General features: G+C 39.1%; 1 protein-coding gene across 11 annotated transcripts in view; it reads left to right on the top strand.

Moving 5' to 3' along the window:
- LOC121948924 (dedicator of cytokinesis protein 3-like) overlaps window positions 1-26152 on the top strand; it is a 240599-nt gene that overhangs the window by 84716 nt on the left and 129731 nt on the right. For all 11 annotated transcript variants that reach the window (XM_088070831.1, XM_088070844.1, XM_088070839.1 and 8 more), the window contains 2 exons: window positions 3066-3149; window positions 13110-13150. In XM_088070831.1, coding sequence (XP_087926957.1) covers window positions 3066-3149; window positions 13110-13150 — 125 coding nt within the window. The remainder of the gene's footprint in view (window positions 1-3065; window positions 3150-13109; window positions 13151-26152) is intronic.

Raw genomic sequence — 26152 nt, 5'->3', positions numbered from 1 at the left:
TACACTGTTCAATCAATCAGTCAATCAGACTATAGCACTTTTCACACTGACAAACTGTAACACAAAGTGCTTCATACAATTAAACCAAAATCTCACCACGCACACACATACAAGCACACAAGCATGTGAATAAAAACACAAAAACTCATAAACAGTAATTGAGGATACGCTAATGTAAGTGAGGAAACACCAGAGGCGGGATGAAACCTATAAATAGAAACATTCGAGTAAATAAATAGATAAAATAACAACGATGATCATAGTAAATGAATAAATAAGTCAAATATTCAAACAAATAAATCAATAAAAAAACAACAATGATAATAAAAATAAGTAAAATACTCAAATAAATAAATAAATAAAATAACAACAATGATAATAAAATAAATAAGTAAAATACCCAAACTGTAGATAAGAGGTGAATGAAAAGATAACAGCACAAAGTAAAATAATATATAAAATATTAAATATAAAATATTAAAAAATAATACAGTTATATAGGGAGTAGTGAAACTGTGAAATAGACTAAAATGTATGAATAAATAGTCTTTAGATAAATAAAGTTCAATTAAAGCCAAAAAAGTTTTGAGTTTGCTTTAAGGAATATCAACCCCATGTGTACTTTAACTGTGAACGGTAATAATAAACACAGCACACTGCGTTCGGCCTGTGTGCTGACGGCTCAGATAGCAGAGCTCTGTGCTCTAAGATGACGTGTAACACATCAGACTGAGACAGAGACGGGGACAGAGACAAAGACGGGGACACGTCGTAACAGCGGGGATTTGTCTGGATTTGTAAACTATTAGAGCGACAGTTGCACTAACAGACTGACCCTAAATATAGAGACAGAGACAACAGAGACGCGTGTTGATGACAGAGAGAGCGGCCGTCACGAGGAGCGTGACCGTGACTCGATCACAGAGTCGTCTTTGTCTTCAAGGTTGATTCACTGTGGACTGAACGAGACAGAAGCCGTGACCTCAGAGCGACGGACACAAAGAAAGTTAATGGAAAGGGTTAAACAAAGACAGAGCCGATCCACACCAAAGATCTCGATCTGCATTCAGAGGAGAGACTCGTGTTTCATAAAAAGACTCCTGACATTGAGCCGGCTGCTTTGCCTTCAGGCTACAGTTTGATCTCTGACTTCCCGCTAAGCCACTTACATTTATATTTTATATCTGAGTCTGCAGTTACTGACGATTATAAACTCGATATATATCTGACGCTTACTTTCCACACTGTATTTAATAACATTACATTGTATTTCTGCACTTGAATTGAATTTCTTTCTTTTTTTTAATATTCTTTTTATTATTTTTTAACAAAAAAGATATACACATAAAGCCCCCCTGACCCCCCATATCCTCTCGTGCTTACAGTAAAAAAAAAAGTTAAAAAAAAGTTAGTTAGTTAAAAAAGTAACTTTTAAAGTCATTCAGTCCTTCATTATGCTGTCTTTGAATGAGCGCAGATTAAATTGTACACATGAATAAAACTAACTAACTAACAACCTTTCACATTAAAATTCTTTTTTTTTTTAGAAAGAAAGAAAACAAACTTATTCTAAAGCTGTTTTACTATATAAAGTATGTCTTAATTCCCTCTCAAATTATGATTTTATATTTTGTATTGCTCTGAAAACCCAACAAATTTTTTCAGTCTATATTATGTAGAATACCATGTTAAGCAGCACTTTTATTTTAATTTGTAATGTAAAAAAAGTCAATGTAAAAAGTATTTTTTTGCCTTTTCTGACACCGTAGGCTGCTGTTTTATAATTGTGCATGTTTCCGGATGCTTCTGGTATCTTTGCTTTCTGGCTGTGGAATTATTTAACTGTAGTTTTGGGTTCAGTTGCTTCTGTTGTTTTACTGCAGTTACATCTCTGCACACTGTTTACTCCAGGCTGAGGATAAAAGTGTGCTCTTGATGGGCTTAAACTTTAAAGGTCGAGCAGACGTGCGTCTTACCTTTTGGGAAATTTCAATATTTAATATATTTCAGTGCTGTACGGAGTGACTTGCAGTGACTGCAACAGTGAAATGAGCTCTGAGCTCTGTTGTTTTCTGAGTGCACCGGTGCAGTCATGAGGATTATTAACATCAGCACCGGCTGGTACAGCGCGGACCGTGGATGTTCAGTCAGGCTGTGATGCTAACGTCATGCTGCTGTCACGGGACGGGCGGACAGCGACGGTGGAGGGGTGCAAGCAGACGAGGACACAGCTTAGATATTCATGCTGTTTGGGAACGATGCTGAGAAATTAGATTGCTGTTGACGTTTTTGAGGAATAAAACATGTCATCTAATGAATGTAAATAGTTGCTGCCCAAGAATTTCCAAACTAAACTTTCATGTTTCAGCTGTGTGTTCAGTGCAGGCAAGTTTCCATTAACCTTTGAACTGAAACAGCAATATGCGCCTAATGAAAACACGTCAGTTTCCATTTAAGGCAAAAAAGTTTTTACGTTTGCATGAGGTCATATTTCAGTCGATTCAAGAAAGCCATATTTGGCAAATCTGCAATGGAAACACTTTTAGTCTTTTCTAGGTCACATGATGCTGTGTCTATGTGCTTGTCAGCAGGAACTGGCTCCCTCATGATGCAGCAGGAGCTACAAGAGCTGTTATTGCATCACATAACTCTGAGAAAAGTGAGCGGATCATCTGAAAGTTTTGAATCCACTATTCCTCTGTGAAATCGTGGACTATCAGCTCCCAGAAATCCCTCATAAGTGGCCGCTCCCACGTATAAGGGGCTCATCTTTCCATTATGGCTCCATAACACGCCTACGTGGCCTTGGATTGGAAATAATGACGGCTAGTGCGGTGGCTGCAATAGAAATAAAGCTGCTAATGTTTTGAACATCCATCGCCATGGTTACTGGGATGTTATCACCAGAGGAGAAGTCACACAACATCACTTAAAGGAATCGCAGTGGCGTTTTATTGACATTTTGAAAATACCGCTAAAGTTTTGTGCAAATCTGTAATGGAAACCCACCTATAGTGACTCAGATTGTCTTCTAATCTTTTCTTCTTCTTTCTCTTCCTCCACAGTGATCTGCAACTTCCGGGGCTCCGTGACTCAGGGTTTGGCTCTGGAGGTGGGAGAGACGGTTCAGATTCTGGAAAAATGTGAAGGTAAGACATCTTTCTACCTGATGAAAAGCTTCCTGAGATACTCTGGGGGTGGATGCTTGATGCAGTGAAAACGTCCTTGATCATTGTTGCTGTTCTGGAGCGTCATTAAAGCATCGGCGATCACTGAAAACATCCTCCAGGGTTAGAGAAAACTGTAGGGCCTTAACATTTACATGCAGAAAGATGATCGGGAGGAAGTCAGGTCAAAGAGAAAATGTGCATCATAGGCTCGCTATATGAAACGAAAACAAACTGACCACAGTCAATGAGAGACGTTCAAGGATTTGCTTGAAAGCTTTGGGCCGGTTGGGAATCACTTTAGTGTCCTGCACAGATGAGACACGTATGTGGTCACATATTACACTTTGCAGTGGTCTTCCTCATCTACATATTACGCCATATGTATCCTTCTGCGCCTGCTGTTTATGTTCCGGGATGCTGCTACTGTGATGTCAACACAAGCACATGATGTGATTATGCGGCACGTAGTTATGTTTAGGCAATGAAAGCACATGGCAGCCAACGCGGGGACGTCAACAAACGCACGTGCAGGATGGATGGTCAGGATTAAAAAAAAACATCACATTCAGACAGGAAGCGAACACCAGACTTTTGCATGAAAGTCCGGGGTTTGTTGGACCAATCTGCCCTACAGGGACCGTTTTGCTCCTTTAATTACAATTTTTCAAAAAATGTTTCAAGCTGACACCGTTCAGGGGCGACAGTTTTCGTCCAGCCACATTTCCAACTGACTCTAAACATCAGTGTATCACGCTGCTGCGACAGGTGCCATCCGGCTGTCCGGCGGCAAATAAAAACACAGAGAACGCTTCTGCCCGGCAGCACTCTCAGCTGACGACGTCCAGCCATGTATCATGTGGAAGTGACCTTGTGCCAAAATCACTTCAAAAACTGTGATTTTTGACAAATGCAGAATGAGAAAAAACTTGAAAGATTAGATTTGATTAGGCAGACTTTATTGTCCCCGAGGGAAATTTGTCTCGGACTTCAGTGTCTACAGTATAAAAAACAATCAAAAAACATCAAAACGTGCACAGTAAAATGCAACAATTTGAAAAAAATAAATAATACATTCATCCATCAATTGCACATGCCCATCATGAAAATGCACACGATACTTTGCTTAATAGCAAAAAATGAAATACAATTATACATCTTCAGGTTTGGGTGGTGTTGAAGGCTTCAGAGGACAGTGGGACAAAGGCGTTTGTGTCTGCAGGGGGACTGTGTCTGTGTAAGGGGCGGAGCTGATATTTGGGGTGAGGAGCACAGGTTGAAACCGTGTTTGGACTGTGAGGACTGAAACTTCATTGTGGTTTGATCGGTTTTAAACTGCAATAAAATGGGAAAACATGAGGCAGAGAAATGGTTCCGATCTAATTTGATTTGCCTTGTAAAAAAACATTTCTTCCTCTTCTTGCTGAAATTATATTGCTAAAGTTGTAACGTGTTCATCAGATTTGAAAGAGGAGTTCTGCTTCCTGAAAACCTGTAATCAGATTTTCAAACCACTATAGTATGAATGTGAATAACAGTAATTAACGGCACCGAGCTGCTCTCGATGTTCGCTCATCTTACTCTGAACGTTTAAATCTCTGCTCAGAGGGACGTTTAAAGAAAGCACCTTTCAGTTCGGCTGCTGTGCTCACACAACCAAACATTTTTTTCACGAGACACCACAGTTTTAACGGGTGGCGTCAAAGGCCTGAAAACCACAACAAAAACACATTTTATCAGAAATGCCATTTAACAACCTTAATAATATACCTGCCCTCGTGCTGCTCTCTTTATCATAAAAGTAAATGCTTTAGTCTTTGACCACCTGCAGCATTATAGAGTAATGTTCGTACGGTCCACAAAGTTTGGGAAAGCTAAATATATCCTGAATGTTTTGGAAGCCAACAATAATTTCTATTTTTACAGTTTCTGGCTGTGATAAATGGTGACATTTTGATGATTTTAAAAGAAAACATGAAAAAAATAAAATTGTCAAAATCTTTTCTTTATATTACCAAATTTTTTTTTTTTTTTAAATAAAATGGCAATAAAATTAACATAAATTACAGCCATTTAAAGTTGTTTGCCCTCCCCATAGACTAAATTTTAAAAAATGAACAGTTCTATGTTAAATTTAAATATTCAGTTCTAATCCTTTTCTGAATCCATTATTTAAAAATAAAAAAGCTATTATATTGTCATGAAACAGATCAGGAGTATCGATGGTTGTCTCAGAAAATGTAAATGGTCTTTAAAATTTTAAAATCATGCAAAAGTCATGGAAATGTTTTGGTAAAAATGTGTATGAATCCTGAAAAATGTTCTGTAGAGTCAAGTTGGTTTTACTTTTGTCCGTCAGCTGAAAAGACATCAGGATTTGGTGCTGAGCAGCAGTGTTGAGGCTTTTTGCCCGGCTGAGTAAAGGAGCGCTCCCTCCGGATTCTCATGACGGCTGCAGATAGAAAACCTTTCACCTCAACGCTGCTGCTGCGTTTGTGTGTGTCACAAATGCACACGGCAAAAACAAAGTGCTGCATCCATAGTTTGGTGGAATAATGAGCGCAAATAGCCTGTAACAGCTCAGCGCAGGCCTGGACGGCAGCCCGAGTTATTAGCCGACGTTCCTCCCATTTCTATTCCGAGTTTGACTCACAGAAATGAACAGCTCAATCCAACATGCGTCTGAGGCCAGGAAGTGTTGTCTTTTGCAGATAATGAGTGAGTACGTGCTTCATTAGCCACAGCTGGGCAGGGCGCTTCCATCGATCCTGTGCCAGCCGCTGATTGGGCCTTTCTTTACATACACGAAAAAAAGAGAGCGAGTCAGAGAGGAGGAAATGTTGCACTGATGGAAACAACGTTTACTCTCTCTCTCGCTCATCTCAACCCTCTTTCTTTTATCTCTCCTCTCCTCGACATGTTTCTCCTCTCTTATTGTCTGCTTGTATGGAAAAGCCTCATATTTAATCCAATCGGCATCTAGTTTGCCCTCGCTGTGAAATGCAACCCGTCCAGCGAGGGACGTGGGCTTTTATCTGAGCCCTGGTGGTGCACGCTGGCATCGCAGCCTCCGCACACGGTGATTATCAGGGCAAACTGGGGCTAACTTTTGTCTAAAGTCCCTGCGGCAATTTAAAGATCCCCCCAGCTCCGGTCATTATTCGAACATGCAAATACAGTTTTAGAAATAAAAAAAAACCTCCAGACAATCAAACAATGATGGTCTGATAGCACAAAACAGACAAAATCCTTCTGCTTTCATGCTGACTAAGAAATGACTTTTCTCCGAGTGAAAATTAGACGCATCTAGACCGTACGGACACTCAACCTGGCGCTTTTTAAAAAGGACAGACATTTGTAGGATTTTAGGACATTAGGGTCTTAGCAAGGACCTCTGTCGGGGGGTATGAGGGATCCTTCACTGGCACTTTTTATGATAAACAAGCTTTATTTTGATGCTGTTTTATGCACTCTGGTACCTTATGGAGACTAAAAGTACAAAAACAATTCCCAGTGTGAATCACTTTATTTTTACAGTGAATTAGAAAATGATGTTGAAATGTTTGAGGGCCACCCGGCACCCAGATTTGTTGAATATCACTGTATCACTGATGTAGACCTTGTGAATATGTGTCTCTCGCTCCCTCTGTGTGTGTGTGTGTCTGTGTGTGTGTGTGTGTGTGTGTGTGTGTGTGTGTGTGTGTGTGTGTGTCTTTGCCAGTTCTGCTGCTGCAGAAATGATGCAGAGCTTTTTTCTTCAGATAGTACACCCAGTGTTCAGACGCTCAGAACATCTTTCTTAAAATTGGCTCTCCTGCCCTCTTGCACTGCGGCTGGCACTTCTCCCGTCTGCACTAATGCAAAATTATCGTCCCCAGACGGAAACTCAGTGACTGCTGTGTAATGACAGTGATATGGAGATGGCAGCCGGGCTGCGGGAATGCAATCCCCAACTTCCATCCTTGACATATAGATTACAGTCATAACACTTGAGAAAGCATTAGACTTCGATTAAGGGCGTAGCAGCAATTTAAAGTCTGAGATTTTGACTGGTAGTGCTGTCAGCGTCACTGAAGAGCCCATAATCACGGCTAAGAACAGCCTCTCATTATTTTAGAGAGGCTTTTCAGCCGTAACAAATCTTTTATAGCAAGCTGCTGCTGCTGTGGATGTTCAGAAGAGAGCGGGCTGTTGGTAAACAGCAGGAAGATATTAAACAGCCAGGCCGAGGACGAAGAGGTGTGACCATAGAAATAGAGTCAGAGTAGAGTGGACACTCCCATTTAAATCAGCACAGCAGGATGGTCAGAATGGCGGCCATTTGTATGTTTGGGACTTCTGTAGAGGGCTAACTTAAATATATAATGATCTCTGCTGGTAAAATTGCATTTCATTTTGTGAAGAGAACATTTTAACTTATTTAGGACTCAAAAATCAGGTTTAGGTTTAGGAGTTTAGGACTTTGCACATTGACTTGGTACTTGATCTGTTTGGAAACCAATAACAAAGAAAACAAACATGCACAAACATGCACAACTAGAAAAAAATGTCAGTCAACATCAGGTAATGTTTGTTTTTTAATGTGGTGGGAGGATGTTTTTACTGTCAAATATGAAACTGCAAAGATATGATGGGTAATAGTGTGATTCTTCGTGCCTGCTCCACTGACTCCGACAGAACTGACACCAAAGTCTGCAAAAACTCGAACGCCATCACTGATGTCATGTCCTGTTCTTCTTCTATAGTTTCCAAAAATAGCTGACAGACAGAAAGAGGGGAAAGCAGCTGGTTGTTAGGCAACCTGATCCTAACACTGTGGATGCTTCTTATCAAATATTCTTTATTTGTTGCCATGACAACCAATAAAGTAACCATGGTGATAGTTCACCTGCTTGTGTTTGTACAGTTTACTGGTTTGACAGTCATCAGTCAACACTGTAGCTGTACCTGTGTGAAATGAGGACACTGTGATCACGATGAGCTCAGCTGCAGCTCACTTTTATCAAATCGCTGTCAGAACTGTAATCACAGCGAGAAAAAGCCTCTCTGGTAATTTTACTGCATCAACAGCAGTTCACTTTTTTAGGAACTAGCCTGAGGTGTGCACTACGAGGATATGAAGTATCATTTAAGACTCATATTTGCTTGATTTGATACCTTGATGGAAACCTGTAATGCTGTCTGTCTGAAGCTGTTTCACAGAGTCCTGCAGTCAGGAGAGGTTGGCCTTTTATCAGCACAATGTGCTTAAAGTTACCTGAAGTTTGTTTAAGATGGAGCTTTTCATTTTTATATAATGCTGGAAAGTTTAATAAATAATAATAAATCATATGTTTATTACACTCAACACACCATGGTCACATGACACTGTGTCAGTGAACTATGAGGGCAAAAAACAAACCACAAAAAAGAGCAAAATAATCGTTCTTTAATCATAATTGAAGGAAAATGTTAAATCTATCATGATACTTTAGGTATGAGGCTCGGACCTTTGCTGGGAGGAAATTTTAGTAACTGGACCTCCAGTTGGTGATGCTGTTCTACAGTATATTTGTCATGTTCAATGTCTGACAGAAAATAAATATTTAAACCAAAATTAACCTCATGATATCTTCATATCTCACTTAGGAGTAAAAGGGAACCTTTAAGCTCCACAGAAACAGTGATTTAATGTATATCATGATATATATCAGTATCGACTGATATGAAAAAAATTATCGCGGTAAGAGTTTTTTCCGAATCGCCCGGCCCTACTGTTATCTTGTTTCCAGCTCGCAGTGAATGTGTCCTCGCAGTTTAAGATGCCGCGGTGTCTGTTTAACTGCCTGTTTAATGGTCTAACATCCAGCTGTTGACAGGAAGCTTCAAGTCCACAACAAAAAAACATCAACACTTCCTGCCTGAGACCAGGCAGGTCATTCACAATAAAAGCACCATGAGTCCTGCTTCAAGTTATACCAATACTTTTAAATTTTTATTATAAAAGTACAATATTTAACTTCCTTATAATCTTATTTTAGTAAATGCTATAATAACAGTAGTGTATTCAACTTTATTATTTGACAGCAGCTACTTTACTTAACTTTATTGTAACTATAGTTCATTCGATCGTTTTGTATTTCAGAAGTTAACATTAGTTTAAAGGACATTTATCGAGATATATATTGTGTACTGCGATATGGCCTTAAAATATCACAATATTGTTTTTAAAGTCCTAACCTGTGTTGTGTGAGGAAGCCAGCTCAGCTGCAGCTCAAACTTGTATTGAATCACTCTCAGAGCTGTAATCACAATGAGAAACATCCTCTTCGGTACTATTACTGCATCAACAACAGTTCACTTTTTTCATGAACTAGCCTGAGGTGTGCACTACCAGGATATGAAGTATCATTTAAGACTCGTACTTGCTTGATTTGATATCTTGATGGAAACCTGTAATGCCGTCTTCATAATGAGTTCAGTCTGAAGCTGCATTAACGCGGCAGCAGCGGCTCCTCGAGCCTTTTGACTTCCACTCAGAGATGATTCACAGAGATTATTATTGTGAATTTGATAACGGCGCAAAATGATTATTCTAATAACCACTCTGTGGAGCGCTTGGACACGGGGAGGCAAGATGATTACTCTTCTTCAGAGAAAGGCTGTATGACAACAGACAAATTAGGCACATGTATGCACCTGCTCGGCTGTACCACACACACACACACACACACACACACACACACACACACACACACACACACACACGTACACACCTGCTCTCACAAATAGAGAATAATTATACACACAGGCACACATTCAAATTTATGTATTTTCCTCGTCTTTCATTCCCCCTGAGTTTTCAAAAGCTCTTACAGATGCAGTAAACTCAGTCAGCCACACACACACACACACACACACACACACACACACACACACACACACACACACACACACACACACACACACATCCCCGTCCTGGTTTCAACCCTTACAAATAGGCCGAGACACTGCTGGTCCTGCCCCAGTCTGATTTCCATATAGATGAGAGGCTGGGGAGTAAACACAGCCATCTTAACGAGGTGATAAATGAATCTTGATTGGTTATTAATTAACTGTCCAATTAAGCCTTCATCTCCATATTCATATCAGATTATGGGGAGCTGCTGAGAAATGGATCTCACGATTTCTCGAGAAGATAAGTTGAGAGGATGCGTGAGGCTGTGCAGTGTTGATGTCAGTGGAACATTTTTTAAATGTTTGAAGAAAAAGTTGAGATTTTTTTAGAAGTGGGGATGTATGAGGTACTTATCCGGAGACAGTTTTTTAGATAAAGTAGATGTCAGTCAGTACGCCCCCAGTTTGAAGAAGGAGGCTGTAGTCGAAACAGCATAAGAAAAATCCCACATTTACAAAATCAATATTGTTTTGAGTGTACACACAAGTATCACAGTATGATGGGTACTTATTTCAGTGGTCTGATTTTCAATATTGTACTGCTCCTCTATTAAAGCCTCTGGGAGCCCAAATCACACAAAAACCTTCTTAGTATGTAATTCAGGGTCTTACATGCATAATTAAAAGCATAAAAAATTATCAGACATTAACCTCAATCCAAATTTTAAATAGTCATTTTAGTTTTTTCACAGTTTGCTGAAGCTGGGCTGATTTGGGCGCTGTTATCCCTGATCCATGTCACCTAATATGTGTAAAAATTCAAAGTCAGCTGTCAGTTGATACTGAAACATGCCTTATTGAAATCCGTTAACGCTCCTTTCAGTACTGTAGATGTAATGTTGCCAGATGTGGTGATGTCATTCTGGCAAGTCCTCAACTAATGTAACGTAGAAGGGGCGTTTTTAAAAGAAATGACACTCTGGAGCCCAGTTTCAAAAGTTTGCGTTTTCAGGCCCTCAAAGCGCCATTGTCATGTGAACGAAAGGCCGAACCGCAACAAAAGTTTAACGTTTAATGCAAGAACTGTTGCCGTGTAAACGGCCCTTCAGACAAGAAGCGAACACCAGACTCCTGCATGAGTCCGGGGTTTGTTGGATCCGTTTGCCGCTCTATAGGGGCTTTGTCCGGCGGCGTTCTCGTATCAGCGGCGTATCAAGCAGATGCAAAAGACGGCTTTTGGTTAGAGGTCTTTCGCTAGCACTGACTGTGGCTAAGTACCTCGTGCAACCCCACTCCAAAAATTAGTAGGGGTTATTATTCAGTCTTTTAGGAAATGTTTTCTTTACAGAAGCGTCTCAAAACATGCTTGTTATGGAGCACAAGATGAACACTTCGGTGGTTTAAAAAATGTCAGAATATTTTCACCTCTGGTAAACACGAGAAATTGCCTCTCTAGCGTCGAACACTGTGGTACTCTAAGAAGGTCAGAGTAATAATCTGCATCATTTGGATATAAATAAATGTCTTTTTTGCTTCACTGACAGACAGTGGTCACCCAAGCCTTATATTTCCAAAAGCGGGAGACACAATCATTTTTATTTCCACTTGAATGGAGACAAATGATGTCCCCACAGTGTGCGAGGAAGTCTGGGAGCTCCCCTGTACATATTTAGTCTCTAGATTCAAGTCGTTTTCAGCTGTCAAGGTTTTACTTCAAGTTGAGACAATTTTTCATGACAGCTTCCTCCTCCGCAGAGGCATCTGATGAATGTCTGTCCATGCGGAAAGAGCTCTGCGACATGCAAGAGGAGGGGGATCAACACACACACACACACACACACACACACACACACACACACACACACACACACACACACACACACACACACACACACAGCGAGTCTTAAGGGTAGCAGGGTAAACCCAGACCTTGCCTTCGCTCCCGTTATGACACTGACCTGGTTTTGACTTCTTCGCAGATAAACATCCATAAGTAATAAAAAAAAGAATGAAAATTTGACTGTATTGAAACAGAAGAGCCTGCTTGAGAATGATCACATTTTAAATTTGTGTCAGAGTAATCCCGGGACAGTTGTCTGTACCTCCACAGGTAAACTGCAAAGTGGACGTGTTCATAACTCACAGCATACTTTTAATGGAGACAATCGACCAACGTAAACAAACGTAGGCTAAGAAAAAAAACGTTCTAGTTGTTGCAAAGGCGCTGTTATCGATTTTGTATGAATGGGGCAACTCAAGGGTCAAACCATGTCGTTATCCTAAAACTTATACTCGAAACTGATACTTTTCCCCTCTGTTAAAAAAAATCTCTCCACACGTCCTTCATTTTCCAAAATATCTACGTCCACACTGCAAAAACGACTCCAAACGATGACAGGCCCGTCATGGTAATTGTCACGCAGCCGCCTGTCAGCAGTCACATGACCGTTTGCACCAGGAGCACATCTCTCAAAATGTGTGGAAGCATTGGATGCATTCTTTATCATTTTTCATATTTAACGTTTATTATGGATTATTAGTGTGTTTCGCTTGAGTTTAAAAAAAAAACAGACACTGAAACTATCGATCGTGAACCAGGAGATGAGGAGATGATGTCATCATTTCCTAAACAGTCCGTTTTACACGTCCACATGGAGACAACGTAACCAGACTAAAAAAGATATAAATGCTCCTAAGAAGGATTTTAACAAAATCTCTTTGAGTGACATAAAACTCAGTTTGCCTCAGGATGAGAGGCCAAAAAATATCTTAATACATGTGGACACCGCCGTCGCCCCAAATCATAAATACTCTTTATTGTAGTATCACTGAGTATTTTCCAGTGGATGTTGGATTTTTAGGGTTTTTCTTCTGTTGTGAAGCAGCTGTTGGTTTCCATTCACATCTGTGGTCCTGTTAAGATAAAGTTTTCACTTTAGTTTTTACTTTACTTGCGAACAAAGATCTGTTGTTCAAACGTTCAAGCTAAAGTCGGCGTGAGTCATAACACTTCGCCGACTCTCGGTGTTTGCTGTCTTAGTCACTCGTGTTTCTGTTTTCTTTCAGGATGGTACAGAGGATTCTCAACGAGGAAGCCAAATGTCAAGGTAAGAGAGACTGACAGACTGTCTGACTAATAACGCTTTCCTCCTCTTAAACTTTAACTCTTAAATTCTCCGTTCTTTGGTTTTCTCTCCACATCTCAGATCCCCTTTCTCCCCGTCTTCCTCTGCTTACGTGATGTTAAGAGATGGGTTATTTATAAAGTATATAATGTCTGATGTCAAGGAGACTTTATGCAAATACATAAAGTCAGAATTTTTCTCTTTCCTCATATTTTCTCTCTGAGCTGTTTCTACTTCTCTTCAGCTATCTTTGCTCTCATTTTCTGCCAGAATTAAAACTTCAGACAGTGGCAGATGATGGTAGACACTGTTAATGTAAAAACATGTTTTTGGTTTCCATACTGTATAAACAAAGAGTGTAAAATTAATCCAACCACCAAACAGAGATGTTGGAGGTTGTCATCTTCAGACCTCGTCTGTAGGGCGATCCCACAACCGTTAACACTATAAAAAAAACAAGTCCTTCAACCACAAGACGCCTACAGCTCCCCTGTGCACGATCAATACAGAAACATGTATGTCGCAACATGCTTTTATTTTGAAAAACAGTTGCTTGTTTGTTGTGTTTAGACCTCATCCGCACAAACGCGTTTTTGTTCAAAATGCAGTTTTAAAACTAATACATATAAGTGTGGTGCTGAAACTTTGCTAAAACAATCTCTGTCCAACGCGGACTGTCACGACGGTTCGGTTTAGGAAACAAAGTCGCGACGGTTCGGTTTAGGAAACAAAGTCGCGATGGTTCGGTTTAGGAAACAAAGTCGCGACGGTTCGGTTTAGGAAACAAAGTCACGACGGTTCGGTTTAGGAAACAAAGTCGCGACGGTTCGGTTTAGGAAACAAAGTCGCGACGGTTCGGTTTAGGAAACAAAGTCACGAGGGTTCGGTTTAAGAAACAAAGTCACGGTTAGTTTAAGCAAAGGTATCGTAGGAAAAAAACTCTCTTATATTCCGATATCACCGGCGGCGTTATCACCTGACCCTGTCCTTCGTGTTTCATGCTCATGTCACCGGTTCTGTCCAGCCGCATTCTGAAGTGACGCCGCCGTGTTTGTTGCCTGTGGACGTGCCTGGTGTCATCAGGCGGTCCGTCGGCATATGATAACAATGCCACCGGTTCTGTCCGAGCGAGTTGTTGGCTTTTGGCGTCACACTCGTGCACTGAAAGCACCAACAGATCGGATGCATTTGATGAGTCCGGATCGAGGACGGGCTGGATTTTGCTCGCATTGATGAGGGACTGTAGGTGGACGTGTCGGTCTTCAGTGATGAGTAACATCAGTTAGATGTTACAGCCGTGCACCGCGGTGTGTGAAGTATGTTTGAACAGAGCCTGCAGCTGTTCGCATCCCTCTGACTGTGAGTCAGAGGTAACATGGATGGCGGGAGTGAATGAGTGGCGTCTGATTGGCGGCAGATGTCAGTCACAACAGTAACACGGTCTGTTCTTTGATGAAAGCCTGCGCTGCAGCTCATGGTCTGATCCTTCAATGCAACACAGCCTGAAGCTCCTAGTGTCTTGTTGAGATGCTCTGTACATCACAGTAATAACTGTGACATGATGATAACTGCAAAGAAGCTCTCTTGTTTGTTGCAAATACGCCCTGTAGCTCCAGTTGATGAAATCCCACTGATGTCAGATGAAACCAGTGTACCTTGAAAGAGGCCTTTCAAGAATGAAGGAAATAATAGCAGTCTCTAGATCTCTGACGAGTATTGTCTTGGAACCAAACAATAGGTTTTGAAGAAGTTTTATGACACAATGATTATAAATCACGCCCGATGCATAACTGTGTCCTCTTTGTAAGCATGAATAAACACAAACTTTAGTGGTTTTTGTTGTGATCGGAGTCTGCAGAGCAAACATCAAAAAGCAAAAAGAAAGTCAAACTTTGTGCATCAAGAAGCATCAGTAAAATAAACAAACGTATGACTCACCATCAGAAGAGCCGTCAGAGTAAACTTGTCCCGGCAGCTTTTGCCTGTCGGGCGAGGCAGCCGGTGATGCCAGTTCTGTTTAATGTTTGTGCACCGATCCACTTTACAGTCCACATACCGTTAAACCTCAATTAATAGCTCGGGCTTTTATTTTCTTAAATCACTGAACTCAACAGGTTTAAATCTGGGATGGCACCGCACTAGCCATCATTATTTCCAATCTTAGGCTACGTAGGCGTGTTATGGAGCCATTATGGAAAGGCGAGCTCCATATATGTGGGAGCAGCCACATATGAGGGACTTCAAAACTTCTGTGCGATTCTCTCAACTTTCTCAGAGTTATGTGATGCAATAACAGCTCCTGTAGCTCCTGCTGCATCACGAGGGAGCCAGTTCCTACTGACAAGCTCATGTACACAGCATCATGTGACCTAGAAAAGACTAAAAAGTGTTTACATTGCATTTTTGCCAAATATGGCTTTTTCAAATCGCCTGAAATACCACCTGATGCGAGTGTGATTTTTTTTCTCCAATAGACATATTTCATATTTGCAATTTCAATTTGCACAATTAGAAGGTTAATGGAAACCTGCCTATTGTAGTCGTGGCTCATCCTTTTAATTTAATGAGTCTTCCTGCTGCTTCATATTCAAAGCTGGCAGTGCAGGTTGAACACCTATCACTGAGTCTGTGTGTAGGACATCGGACACGTAATCTCACTAAGAAACGACCCTCGCAGCCGTTCAGGTTCATACATTTTAATGTCACAGCCTGTATGATCATATGAACCGTCAGAGCTGCAGTGTGTGGCCTGAGAGCTGGCTTCATCAGCAGAATGGGATTAGGAAGTCGAGGTACAAAAATCCTTTTATTCACATAAAAGCTGAGTCTGATCAGGTTTGAAAAAAGAAGATGAGCATTCCTGAAAATGTCTTCTTTTCCACTTCACCCTTTAACACCAAGATCCACATCAGTTCTCTTGTGCTGCTGTGACGCCTTTCACAAAACTGTAGTTTGCAATTTTTCAACCACACAAAAAAACATAATGAGCGACTTGGCAAGAAATGTCCCGCAAACTGCTAAAAATGTGTAAAATTTGTAAAATTAGCTGAAAAAAATTTTCAGAAAACTAAAGTCATAATTGTTAGATATTTGCTCAATTTTTTAGCACTTTCTTGAGGTCATTTTGTTGTTTGTAGTTTTGATTTTTTTTTCTTTTTTTTTCAGTCATTTCCTTATCACTTTTTTACCAGTTTTTGGCCATTTCTTATTAGATGCTCATCATTATCAGTGTTTTAGAAGGGAATCAAGCCAATATGCTCAAGATTCGAAGGGTTAAAATTTGTGCTTTTCAGAAGACGTAGCCAAAAGTTGAGTTGTTTGGAGTGAAGTTGTGACTCTGAGGACTGCAGTAGATTTTTCCATCTGATGAACGCAGTGCGGTGTGATGAGGTAATCAACATCGTTCAGCAGATTTCATTGGAGCAGCCGTTGTGACCCTGAGCTGGATATGACTCACGCCAGCAGCCTTCTCTCTTTTTTAACACCGTGTCTCCATCACCAGCTAACAGGCCTCTGGGTTTCTTTGGTGTTTTTCCCACTCTGTCCAATTCATTGTCCTCTTTGCACCAGCCTTCTGTGTTATTTCACCTCGCTCCATCCTGCTCTGTGGCTCCCTAAGAGGCTTTACTCTCTAGATTTACTATATCTAGACAGCAGAGTCTCCTCTAGCTGCTGCAGTTCCCTGCTGGGTGTCCTGAGCTGTAGACTGGAGATATATATTAACCCTTAGGGCCTGTTTCAGCGCACAAAATACAGTTTTCAAAATGAGGCTTTAAGAAAATGTTATACATTAATATGATTTTCTATATTTATTATGTGCATCTTTTAACCAACATCAGCCCTAATCATAAATATCAAATATTTATTAATTTTCTGAATTTTGACCCTTTAAATGCCAGGTTTTTGTTATGATGCCAGTATGTTTTTAGATGAAAAAAAACACACACACATAAAAATAATTATTTTCAAAATACTACATGCAAAGTAGATTTATTTTATTGTATTTTATTTTATTGTATTTTATTTTATTTTCGTATCATAGCCTGGGATATGTCATTGATTTTCAGCAACAGTGATTGTGAGCTTTGATGGCAAAAATTGCAGTTTGAATGAGTTTCAATCTGAATGTTACAGTTTAGTTTCACGGTGTATTTTCAACTAATTTTAGGAGCTGAGCTGCACATTCACAGAGTAAACAAAAATACACAATTTTGTCAAAATTTACGCCATATGCATGAACATATCATAAATTATCAAAAATGAAGAATGAAAAGCACATAAAATGCACCAAATAGTCCCTAAGGGTTATTTCTGTTGGTATTGAAAAACATAGGATTTCTAAATACCCTGGCTTACCATAATACTGCGATACAGCCCAAGCCTATATGGCACCAAACTGCACAATGTTTGAGTGAAACATTTCTCAGGCAGCATGTAAGTTGAGACACTTTAAATACGAGTCAAATGTCGAACACAGTTAAGGCTGACTCTGTTGGGAAAAAAAGCCAGCTTGAAAGTGTAAATCAGATCTTGTTTGGAGCTTCCAAGGCGGCACCTCCAGAGAAAACCTTGACTTACAGTGGACCAGCAGTAACAGCTTGGCCGTGGGCGGCACGCTGCCATTCATCTCTGTAGGTTACAGCAAGGGCAATGGGATGCAGCACAGCGGGAATAATAAGAAAGAAAAAGTTGAAGCTCGGGTTTCCTCATGCAAATATCAGGGATCTTTGGAGCTCTGCGTTAGAGAGCTCTGTTAACAAAGACAGCCCGGCTTCACGCTGATATCAAGACTTCACCCCACCTGCATCTATGCAGCTCGGCGCCGACAGAATCACACAGATCTGTCATGATTTAACCCCGTGATCTTTAAAATCTCTGTTCACGTTGTCACTGAACTTCAGACGGATCAAAGTCTTGTCATTCTGCGCCGTTTCTTTCAGAGGTGGAGTAACAGAGCAGCAGGAGGCCGTGAACTTAAAGGTAGAAAATCCACAGAAAAGTGCTGTTAAAGCCCAGACACACCAATCCGACATCAGAGCGGCGACCAAAGCCACCTGCTGCGTCGCCTCACGTCGCCGTGTCTCTGTCAAACGGTTGCACACAGCAAAGAGAGCAACCGCCAGCCAACCGGCACGAAATACTCCTCTACTCCAGCAGACGGTGGTGCTCTGTAATCGTGGGGCCGACGTGGTCAGAGGCAAAACATTATTTGAGCCGCTTAAAAAAAAACGAACCTAGAAAAATTTAAAGTGTACAAGTGTGCTGAAGTGTTCAGTGAATTTTTAGCTTTACAATCTGTTTCCTAAAATAATCAGTTAAACTGACCAGACACGCTGACAAAAACTGTAATTTTAGCTTGCTGAACGCGTGAGCTGCTGGTCTAATGCTGCCTCGATCAGTTAACCCTTTAATACCTAAGCGATTTGGCTTGATTTCTTTCAAAAAAAGTGTGTGTATATATATATGTATATATATATATATATATATATATATATATATATATATATATATTTTTTTTTAGTTCTATTTATATATATATATATTAATCTTTTGATCATATGCTATAATCTCACCCCCAGATAATTTTCAAATCATTTACTTGTCAACTTTTACTTTATTTATTTATTTATTGACTTCACTTACCAAGTAGCTCATTATGTTTTTCCTGTTTTTTTCTTTTCTTTTTATTATTAAAACAAACATATTTTATAACAAAACTTGACATTATAAATGTAGAAACATGGCGAGCAAAAGTCTTTATTAATTCATGTATTTAATATCAGTTTTTGATCACATGTTAACTGCTGTCCTTGTAGAGTGACCTATATTAAATATAAAAATATATCATTTAGAAAAAATCAATATTATATAAAAATATAAATAAACTCCAAACAGCTATCCACTTCTTCTTTAAACGCTCTTAGCATTAAAATGAAACCAATCTTCTTTGAATCGTCCATGTTGTTTCCACTTCACGTCCTCAAAGTGCACGAACACAGTCAGACCAGTCTGAACATCGACTTCCAAAGCAGGAAACTACGATGTTCGGACATCACGTGAACAGTCTCAGAGTTAGGAGCTGATTAATGTTACCAGGTCTACTGTCAGAACAGCAGATCACATTTAAATCAGGTTCTTCTCATCAGTTCACACGCAACCAGGGCAGTGTGTGTGTGTGTGTGTGTGTGTGTGTGTGTGTGTGTGTGTGTGTGTGTGTGTGTGTGTGTGTGTGTGTGTGTGTGTGTGTGTGTGTGTGTGTGTGTGTGTGTGTGTGTGTGTGTTTGAAGAGAGACAGGTGCAGATGTGCATGGTGTGTTGTGTGGAAACAACCAACATGTCATGATGCCCACTTGCATGCCACAGAGTGCGCTCGTGTGTTTGCATGCCTGGTTGTGTTGTGTGTGTGAGTGTGAGTGTGTAATACGAGCTCCGCCTCTCTCTCTCCCAGCAGCGAGGCTTCAGCCCAATCCCGTTAGTTCCACCCTAATCACCTGGTCTCTCCACAATAGGCGCGCTGGTAGAAACGAATCGCTACGTCTCCCGCGGGAAACGCCTCCCTGCTCTGACTCGTCTCCAATCCGGCATCACTGTGGAGAAGTTCACACTCTGAGGTTCATCAGCGGTTAGATTACCCAGAGCGTCGGGCCACAGAGAGGGCAGCTCGCAGTCAGAGAGCGGCGTGTTTCTTAAAGCTCGGATCAAGGAGCTGCTTGTTTTCAGCTGTGAGAGTTTTACAGGAGGCGGCTCAGTGAAACACCAAATACAGCTTCACAGAAACACATCATTATTTTCTTACAAGTGTACAAAGTAAAGAAAATACTTTGATGGAGGCTTTTCTTGTTGAAGCGTGTGAGTATTGCATAGTTTCTGTGTGGGATTAAAGGGACAGTTCACCACAAATTCAGCTTACAAAGGTCTCCACTTTCCCGCCACCCTGACCTTTAAATATAATGTATGAGTTTGTCTTTAGAATAAAGGCAGCAGCAGGCTGGCTGCCCAGATAGGAAAGAGTGTGTGTGTGTGTTTGTGTGTGTGTGTGTGTGACTTCTTGAATGTGTTGTAGAGGGAAATACTGCTGGCTGGGTGCACTTAGGGACATGTAGTAGTTAGTTTGGGTATCACTTTTGTAGCGTCTTTTAAGACAAAAGAAGAAGCATTTTCTTAGGAAGGTAATCTGTCAATCTGTTGTGCTTGTGTGTGTGTGTGTGTGTGTGCGTACGTGCGTGCATGTGTGCGTACGTGCGTGCGTGCGTGCGTGCATGTGTGCATGCGTATAACGTCACTGATACACCCCAGCGGGGCAGTGAAGGGCGTTATGTTTGTGTGTGAGGTGACTTCTGATATACTCTGCCAAACTGAACACACACCTGTCTGCCAACTGCTCAGAGCCAGGTGTAAATACACACACACACACACACATACATGCGAACATGAATAATAGGGGACTATCTAAGTGTACTATCCAAGAGGGAACCTTTATTAGCAGTCATTTTAAAAATACAAAACTAGAATTGAAAATTTACTTTTGAGGTCTTCTTTCACAATATTACTGCAAATGTGATTTTTACAATTTTTTAAAGAAATTGCAAGAGGGGACCTGAAGCCTTGAGGCGTCTGCCTATCAAGGGGACATCCATATACTGCAGTCAAACTGGTTTATCCTGGTTCTCTCACCTATAAATGCTTCTTTTCACTAAAACTTCATTTGTATCTTTAAAAATGGGTATGTAAACTTTTATTGCTTGCAATATATCAACATTTTTTGTGATAATAAATATTACAGAAATAATACTTGCCAAAGCAAAGTATATCTTTTAAAGAAGGCTCCCATAATCCTGTGAATTCAGTTTTATCTTACTATTTACTGTTAATAACTTTATTGTTGTCTTTGTTTTATATATGTATATATATATATATATATATATATATATATATATATGTATATTTAGACCAGACCAATTATGACTACCAATGTATCACAAAATTCAGAAAAATAAATCTATAACGAGTAACATTATACATAAAATGATCAACAATATAATTACTTATTTTAATAAATAATATATTTATTTTAATTAGTTAATCACTATAAAATGATTTAACACAAGTCTGTGACTAATCCTTAAAAAGCTGTTTGCTTCAAAGAAGAAAATCAAACTGTGACATGACAGATGAGCTCAGGTCCAGAGAAGTCAGTAGGCGTTTCTGGATTTTGTTGAATCTGGCTTTCACTTAGCATAGTAGAGTCTTAAATTGCATTTATAGATGCAGTGATAGAACTGTGTTCACTGTCAGTGGTTTTCAGTGTCCCCAAGCTCATTTTGTGATATCATGTTGGTATTTAATGCAGTGCAGCTTTATGGGTCAAGGTCATGGCCATTCATTTTGGTTTTAGCCTTGTCCCTTTTATGCAGAGATTTCTCAAGGTTCTAAATCTTTTCATGCTATTATGGCAGATAGTTAATGGATTTGAACAGCAAATATCTTGTTTTTGTAATGTATTCCTTTGTGTTCACAATAGTTTTTTCAGTGATGGATGAAACACCTGTGTTTGTTAGTGTATTTTTAGCATTATCTAATCTAGACCCCATTCAAAGATGTTTGTTTTTTTAATGACTACAGTCTGTAACACATACTACACACACTGGCATGCAACATTGTCACAGTGCACAGAGAGTGTGCGTGAAGTGAAAGGCACATAATAAATGTTACGATAAGTTCACAATGACACTCAGCTTTAGGACTTTTACATTCCAGTATTGTAAACTGAAACTTTTCTTTAGCATAAGTTTAACTGGTATGTTAGTGTTTTTGATGGGCATTGAAATGGTGATGAGCCCAACAACTCATCTCAAAACCATCACAACAGGATACACATCTATGAATGGGCCTTCATAAGTCGACTTCTGTTTGTACTCTTTGAACTTTGCACTCTAAAGAAAAAAAAATGTCCACTCCATTTCCTTTTGTAAGAAAACTAAAAAGGAGTTTTAAATTAAAATTATGTAACATCAAACTTTGACTTGACCTTTAAAATTGTTCAATTTCCAAAATACTTACCTGACCAGTTTCACAAGTAGTGAATGTCAATCAAGTTTTCAATATACTTGTGTTCTCAGTCTGTGCCTTAAAGAAATGCAACTTGTTTGTTGGTGCACATTACAGAAGAAGGTCCACCCTTGAGTAGGATATAATGACATGGGAGTCCACTGTTGGCTGGTACATAATGTCACAAGTTCCTTCTTAGATATGCAGATGACATTCACACTCAACCATGTAAAGCACATATAAATATATTTAATAATACTTGTGGATAAAAAATTTTATCTGAATAATGTTATATTTCTTCTTCAAATATGAGTTGTTAGTATGTTTGTGTAACAGAATATAAAGGCTCAACTTTAGTGGCTGGCTTAACCTTTTTATGGCTTGATACTGTATTAATGGAAATTATGCCCATTTCTAAAATACATACATATTATTTCTATGATCTAAGGCAGTCTAAAAACATTAGTAAACATGGGCAACTCGCTCCCATATCCAAAAACTGGAGTGCTTGTGATGTCATGTGATATAAAGTGTAGAGTTGCTCCATTGATATGAAATTGTGAAAGATTTTCTAGATGACACTGAGAACAGCCAGAACAATGTTATAAGTATGTAGAGAACATTTTCTGTTACAGAACTGACAACACCAATATAATAAAGTTCATTTGGGTTTAAGGGATAACAAACATTCTGTTGGTCCCCAAAATTAGGCTCTCGATGAGCAGAAGGAGCAGCTCAGACTTTATACTTCATGACATTACAAGTCTGAGACTTCTTTCTGTGATGTCTAGATCAGAGATATCACACATACTGGCTGATCCCTTGGCCATGGAAAAAACATACTGGAATTCCCTACTTTAGATGTTCACCTTTACAATGAAGGGTTTCCCAGAAAGGACCAAAAGCGATATAAAGGTCAGCAACAGTATTTGCTGATTAATCATAAAAATAGATTTATTATCAGACTTTTACTGGAAATTCCATTAGAGTTATTACAAGCACAGGATCTCTTTTTACAATGTATGCGTGCTTTCAATTTATATGCATAAGAATGCATTTTCTTTGTTGATCAACATTACAGAAAAAAAAACACACATATAGAATAATAAAGCGGTGGTCCCAATTTAAGTTGGCTGGTACATAATGACACAAGTTCCCTTTTGGATAGGACAGAGTGATATTCACACTCCACCATAGATTAATGAAAAAGAAAATAGAAAGGTGCATTTTGTAAAGAGAAAAATATCTAATACAAAAATGTATCTATTCAGTAAAAGCTTCTCATTGTTTAGTAAATTGGCACAGAAATGTTGCCATTGTAGCTTTTTAAAATAAAGGCTATAATGTGAACACAATTATAATTACATCTCTTAATATTCACTGTGGCGTGACAGATGAGCTCAGGTCCGGGGAAGTTGGCAGTGTTTCTGGATTTTGCTGATATCTGGCTTTCACTTTGCATAGTTAAGTCTTAATTTGCATTTATAGATACAGTGATAAACTGTGTCCACTGTCAGTGGTTTTAGTGTCCCCGAGCTCATTTTTGTGATATCCTTCAGTCATGTTGGTATTTAATGCAGTGCAGCTTTATGGGTCAAAGGTCATGGCCATTCATTTTTGGTTTTTAGCCTTGTCTCTTTTTTTATGTATTTCTCAAGGCTCCTTTTCATGCTATTATGATAGGTAATGGATTTGAACACCAAATATCTTGTTTTGTAATGTGTTCCATTATTGTTTCAAAATGAATAGTTTTTTAGTGATGGATGAAACACCTGTGTTTGTAAGTGTATTTTTGGCATTATCTAATCTAGACCCCCATTCAAAGATGTTTTGTTTTTTAATGACTACAGTCTATAACATATACTACACACACTGGCATGCAACATTGTCACAGTGCACAAAGAGTGTGCATGAAGTGAAAAGGCACATAATAAATAATAATAAGGCGATAAGTTCACAATGACACTCAGCTTTACAGGACTTTAAATTCCAGTATTGTGAACTGAAACCTTTCTTTAGCACTTAAAAGTTTAACTGGTATGTTAGTGTTTTTGATGGGCATTGAAATGGTGATGAGCCACCAACACCTCATCTCAAAAACCATCACAGCAGGATACACATCTATGAATGGGCCTTCACTAGTTATCTTCTGTTGACCATTCAAGAGGGTTTTGTGCAACAGAACTAAGTTTTTATTATTGTTATATCTATTTTTGGTTGTTTTTGATAACTATAGTTGGTAACACATAGAGTTGTAAATTAGTTGGCAAATACAGGGCTGGTATACAACATTGTCACTGCGGCACAGAGTGTGCATGAAGGCATGTGAGATTGCTAAAATAAGTTTACATTGACACTCAGCTTTACAGGTCTTTACATTCCAGTGTTGTCAACTGAAACAACTCTTTAGCACTTAAAGTTTAACTAATGTTAATGTGTTTCTGATGGCCATTGCGTTAAAAATTCAGACAAACAGAGCCACTGAGAGCCAAGATGCCCTACTGCTTTAGAGGGCCACTTAATAAATAATTACCTTTCAATTATTTCAGTGATATTACATACATGTAGTTATTATTTCACTTCCCCAGCAGATGTTTCTTCATGTGAAAAACATGTTTAACTCCTTTTTGAATAGCTTGTAGTCAATTGTGCAATTGACAACAAATGTGGAATTCTGCTTGTATTTCTACTCTTTACAGTTTAACATTATCTTACCCACATCCACTTGTTTAACACAGGAAAGAGGAAAAAGCCATGTTTCAGTCAGATACAACATCTAGGATATGAAGTAAAGCAACCCTGAAGCCCAATGTGTAATGTCCTCACGACCATAACGACCATCGTCAGCTAGAAGAAACCATCCCCCGCACTGCAGGAATCAAGGCCTGACAGATTTTCACAGGCTGACTTGCAGAGAATCAAACCCCTCACCCACTGCAGGTCACTCACTTCTCAGTGGCAGCAGTCTCCACTGTTCAGCACTCAAAGTTAGGATCTGAGAATCATATGGGTGCTGGTCACTCCACCTCTTCAGTGTAGAAGAAATTACATATTTTTGTCCACTTCATCAACTGAAAGGCCAAGTAAATAAAAATATATCTATAAAACTGTGTGTGAATGTAATAAAGACAGATTGCTTTCTAAAGAATGCACAAAGCCATTGAATCAAATGTACATAGATCATACAGAGATGAATAACATTTTTTTTCACACATATGAATACTCAGCCTCTTTTAGGGATGCATCTTACTCCATAAATGTGGTAATTTTACGATGTCGGTATCATCTTTCTGAAGCTGGCAATACTGTATTATAGGCATCATTAATAATTTGTTAACTGACTGTTAATTATACTTTTGTCAATACTCCTTGATAACCAATGAAGAAATGATAACTAATTAACTTTACCCATTATAAGTAATGTTATAGATTGTTATTTTATTAGTCAAATACCAAGACTTATACAGTCTTGTATAAATACATAAACTAAGTATTAATGGTTTCCAACTAATTTGTAAACCTTTGTAAAAACAAAAAAAGTAAATTATACAATATAAATATTTCTTGGATAGATGAACCAAATATTTATAACACTTTGTTAACTATTAATAGTTGGTTTGAAAACTGTTTATAAACATTGTTTGGATGGTTTCTATAAAGTTGCAACTGCTAATGGTAATACACTGTTAAACTGTTAACAAATACCATGTAGCAGATCTTGAAATACTATTTGGAAGACCATTATAAAGTTGCAGTTGCTATTTAAATCTTTTGAGTCACTTAATAAATAATGTCTTTCTAAGCACTTTGTAAGGTATTATACATACATGTTTGCCCTTCATTAAATTTTTTAATAGGTTACAAAAGTTGCAAAACAACAATAACCCTACATTTATCTTTGGTTTAAAGTTGCATTTCAACATTGACTTTCTGTTC

The sequence above is a fragment of the Plectropomus leopardus genome, chromosome 2 (genome assembly GCF_026936395.1).
Source record: "Plectropomus leopardus strain MGB_pleo_1.0 chromosome 2, ASM2693639v1, whole genome shotgun sequence".
Classification (NCBI taxonomy): domain Eukaryota; kingdom Metazoa; phylum Chordata; class Actinopteri; order Perciformes; family Serranidae; genus Plectropomus; species Plectropomus leopardus.
This window is presented reverse-complemented; position numbering and strand designations above follow the sequence as displayed.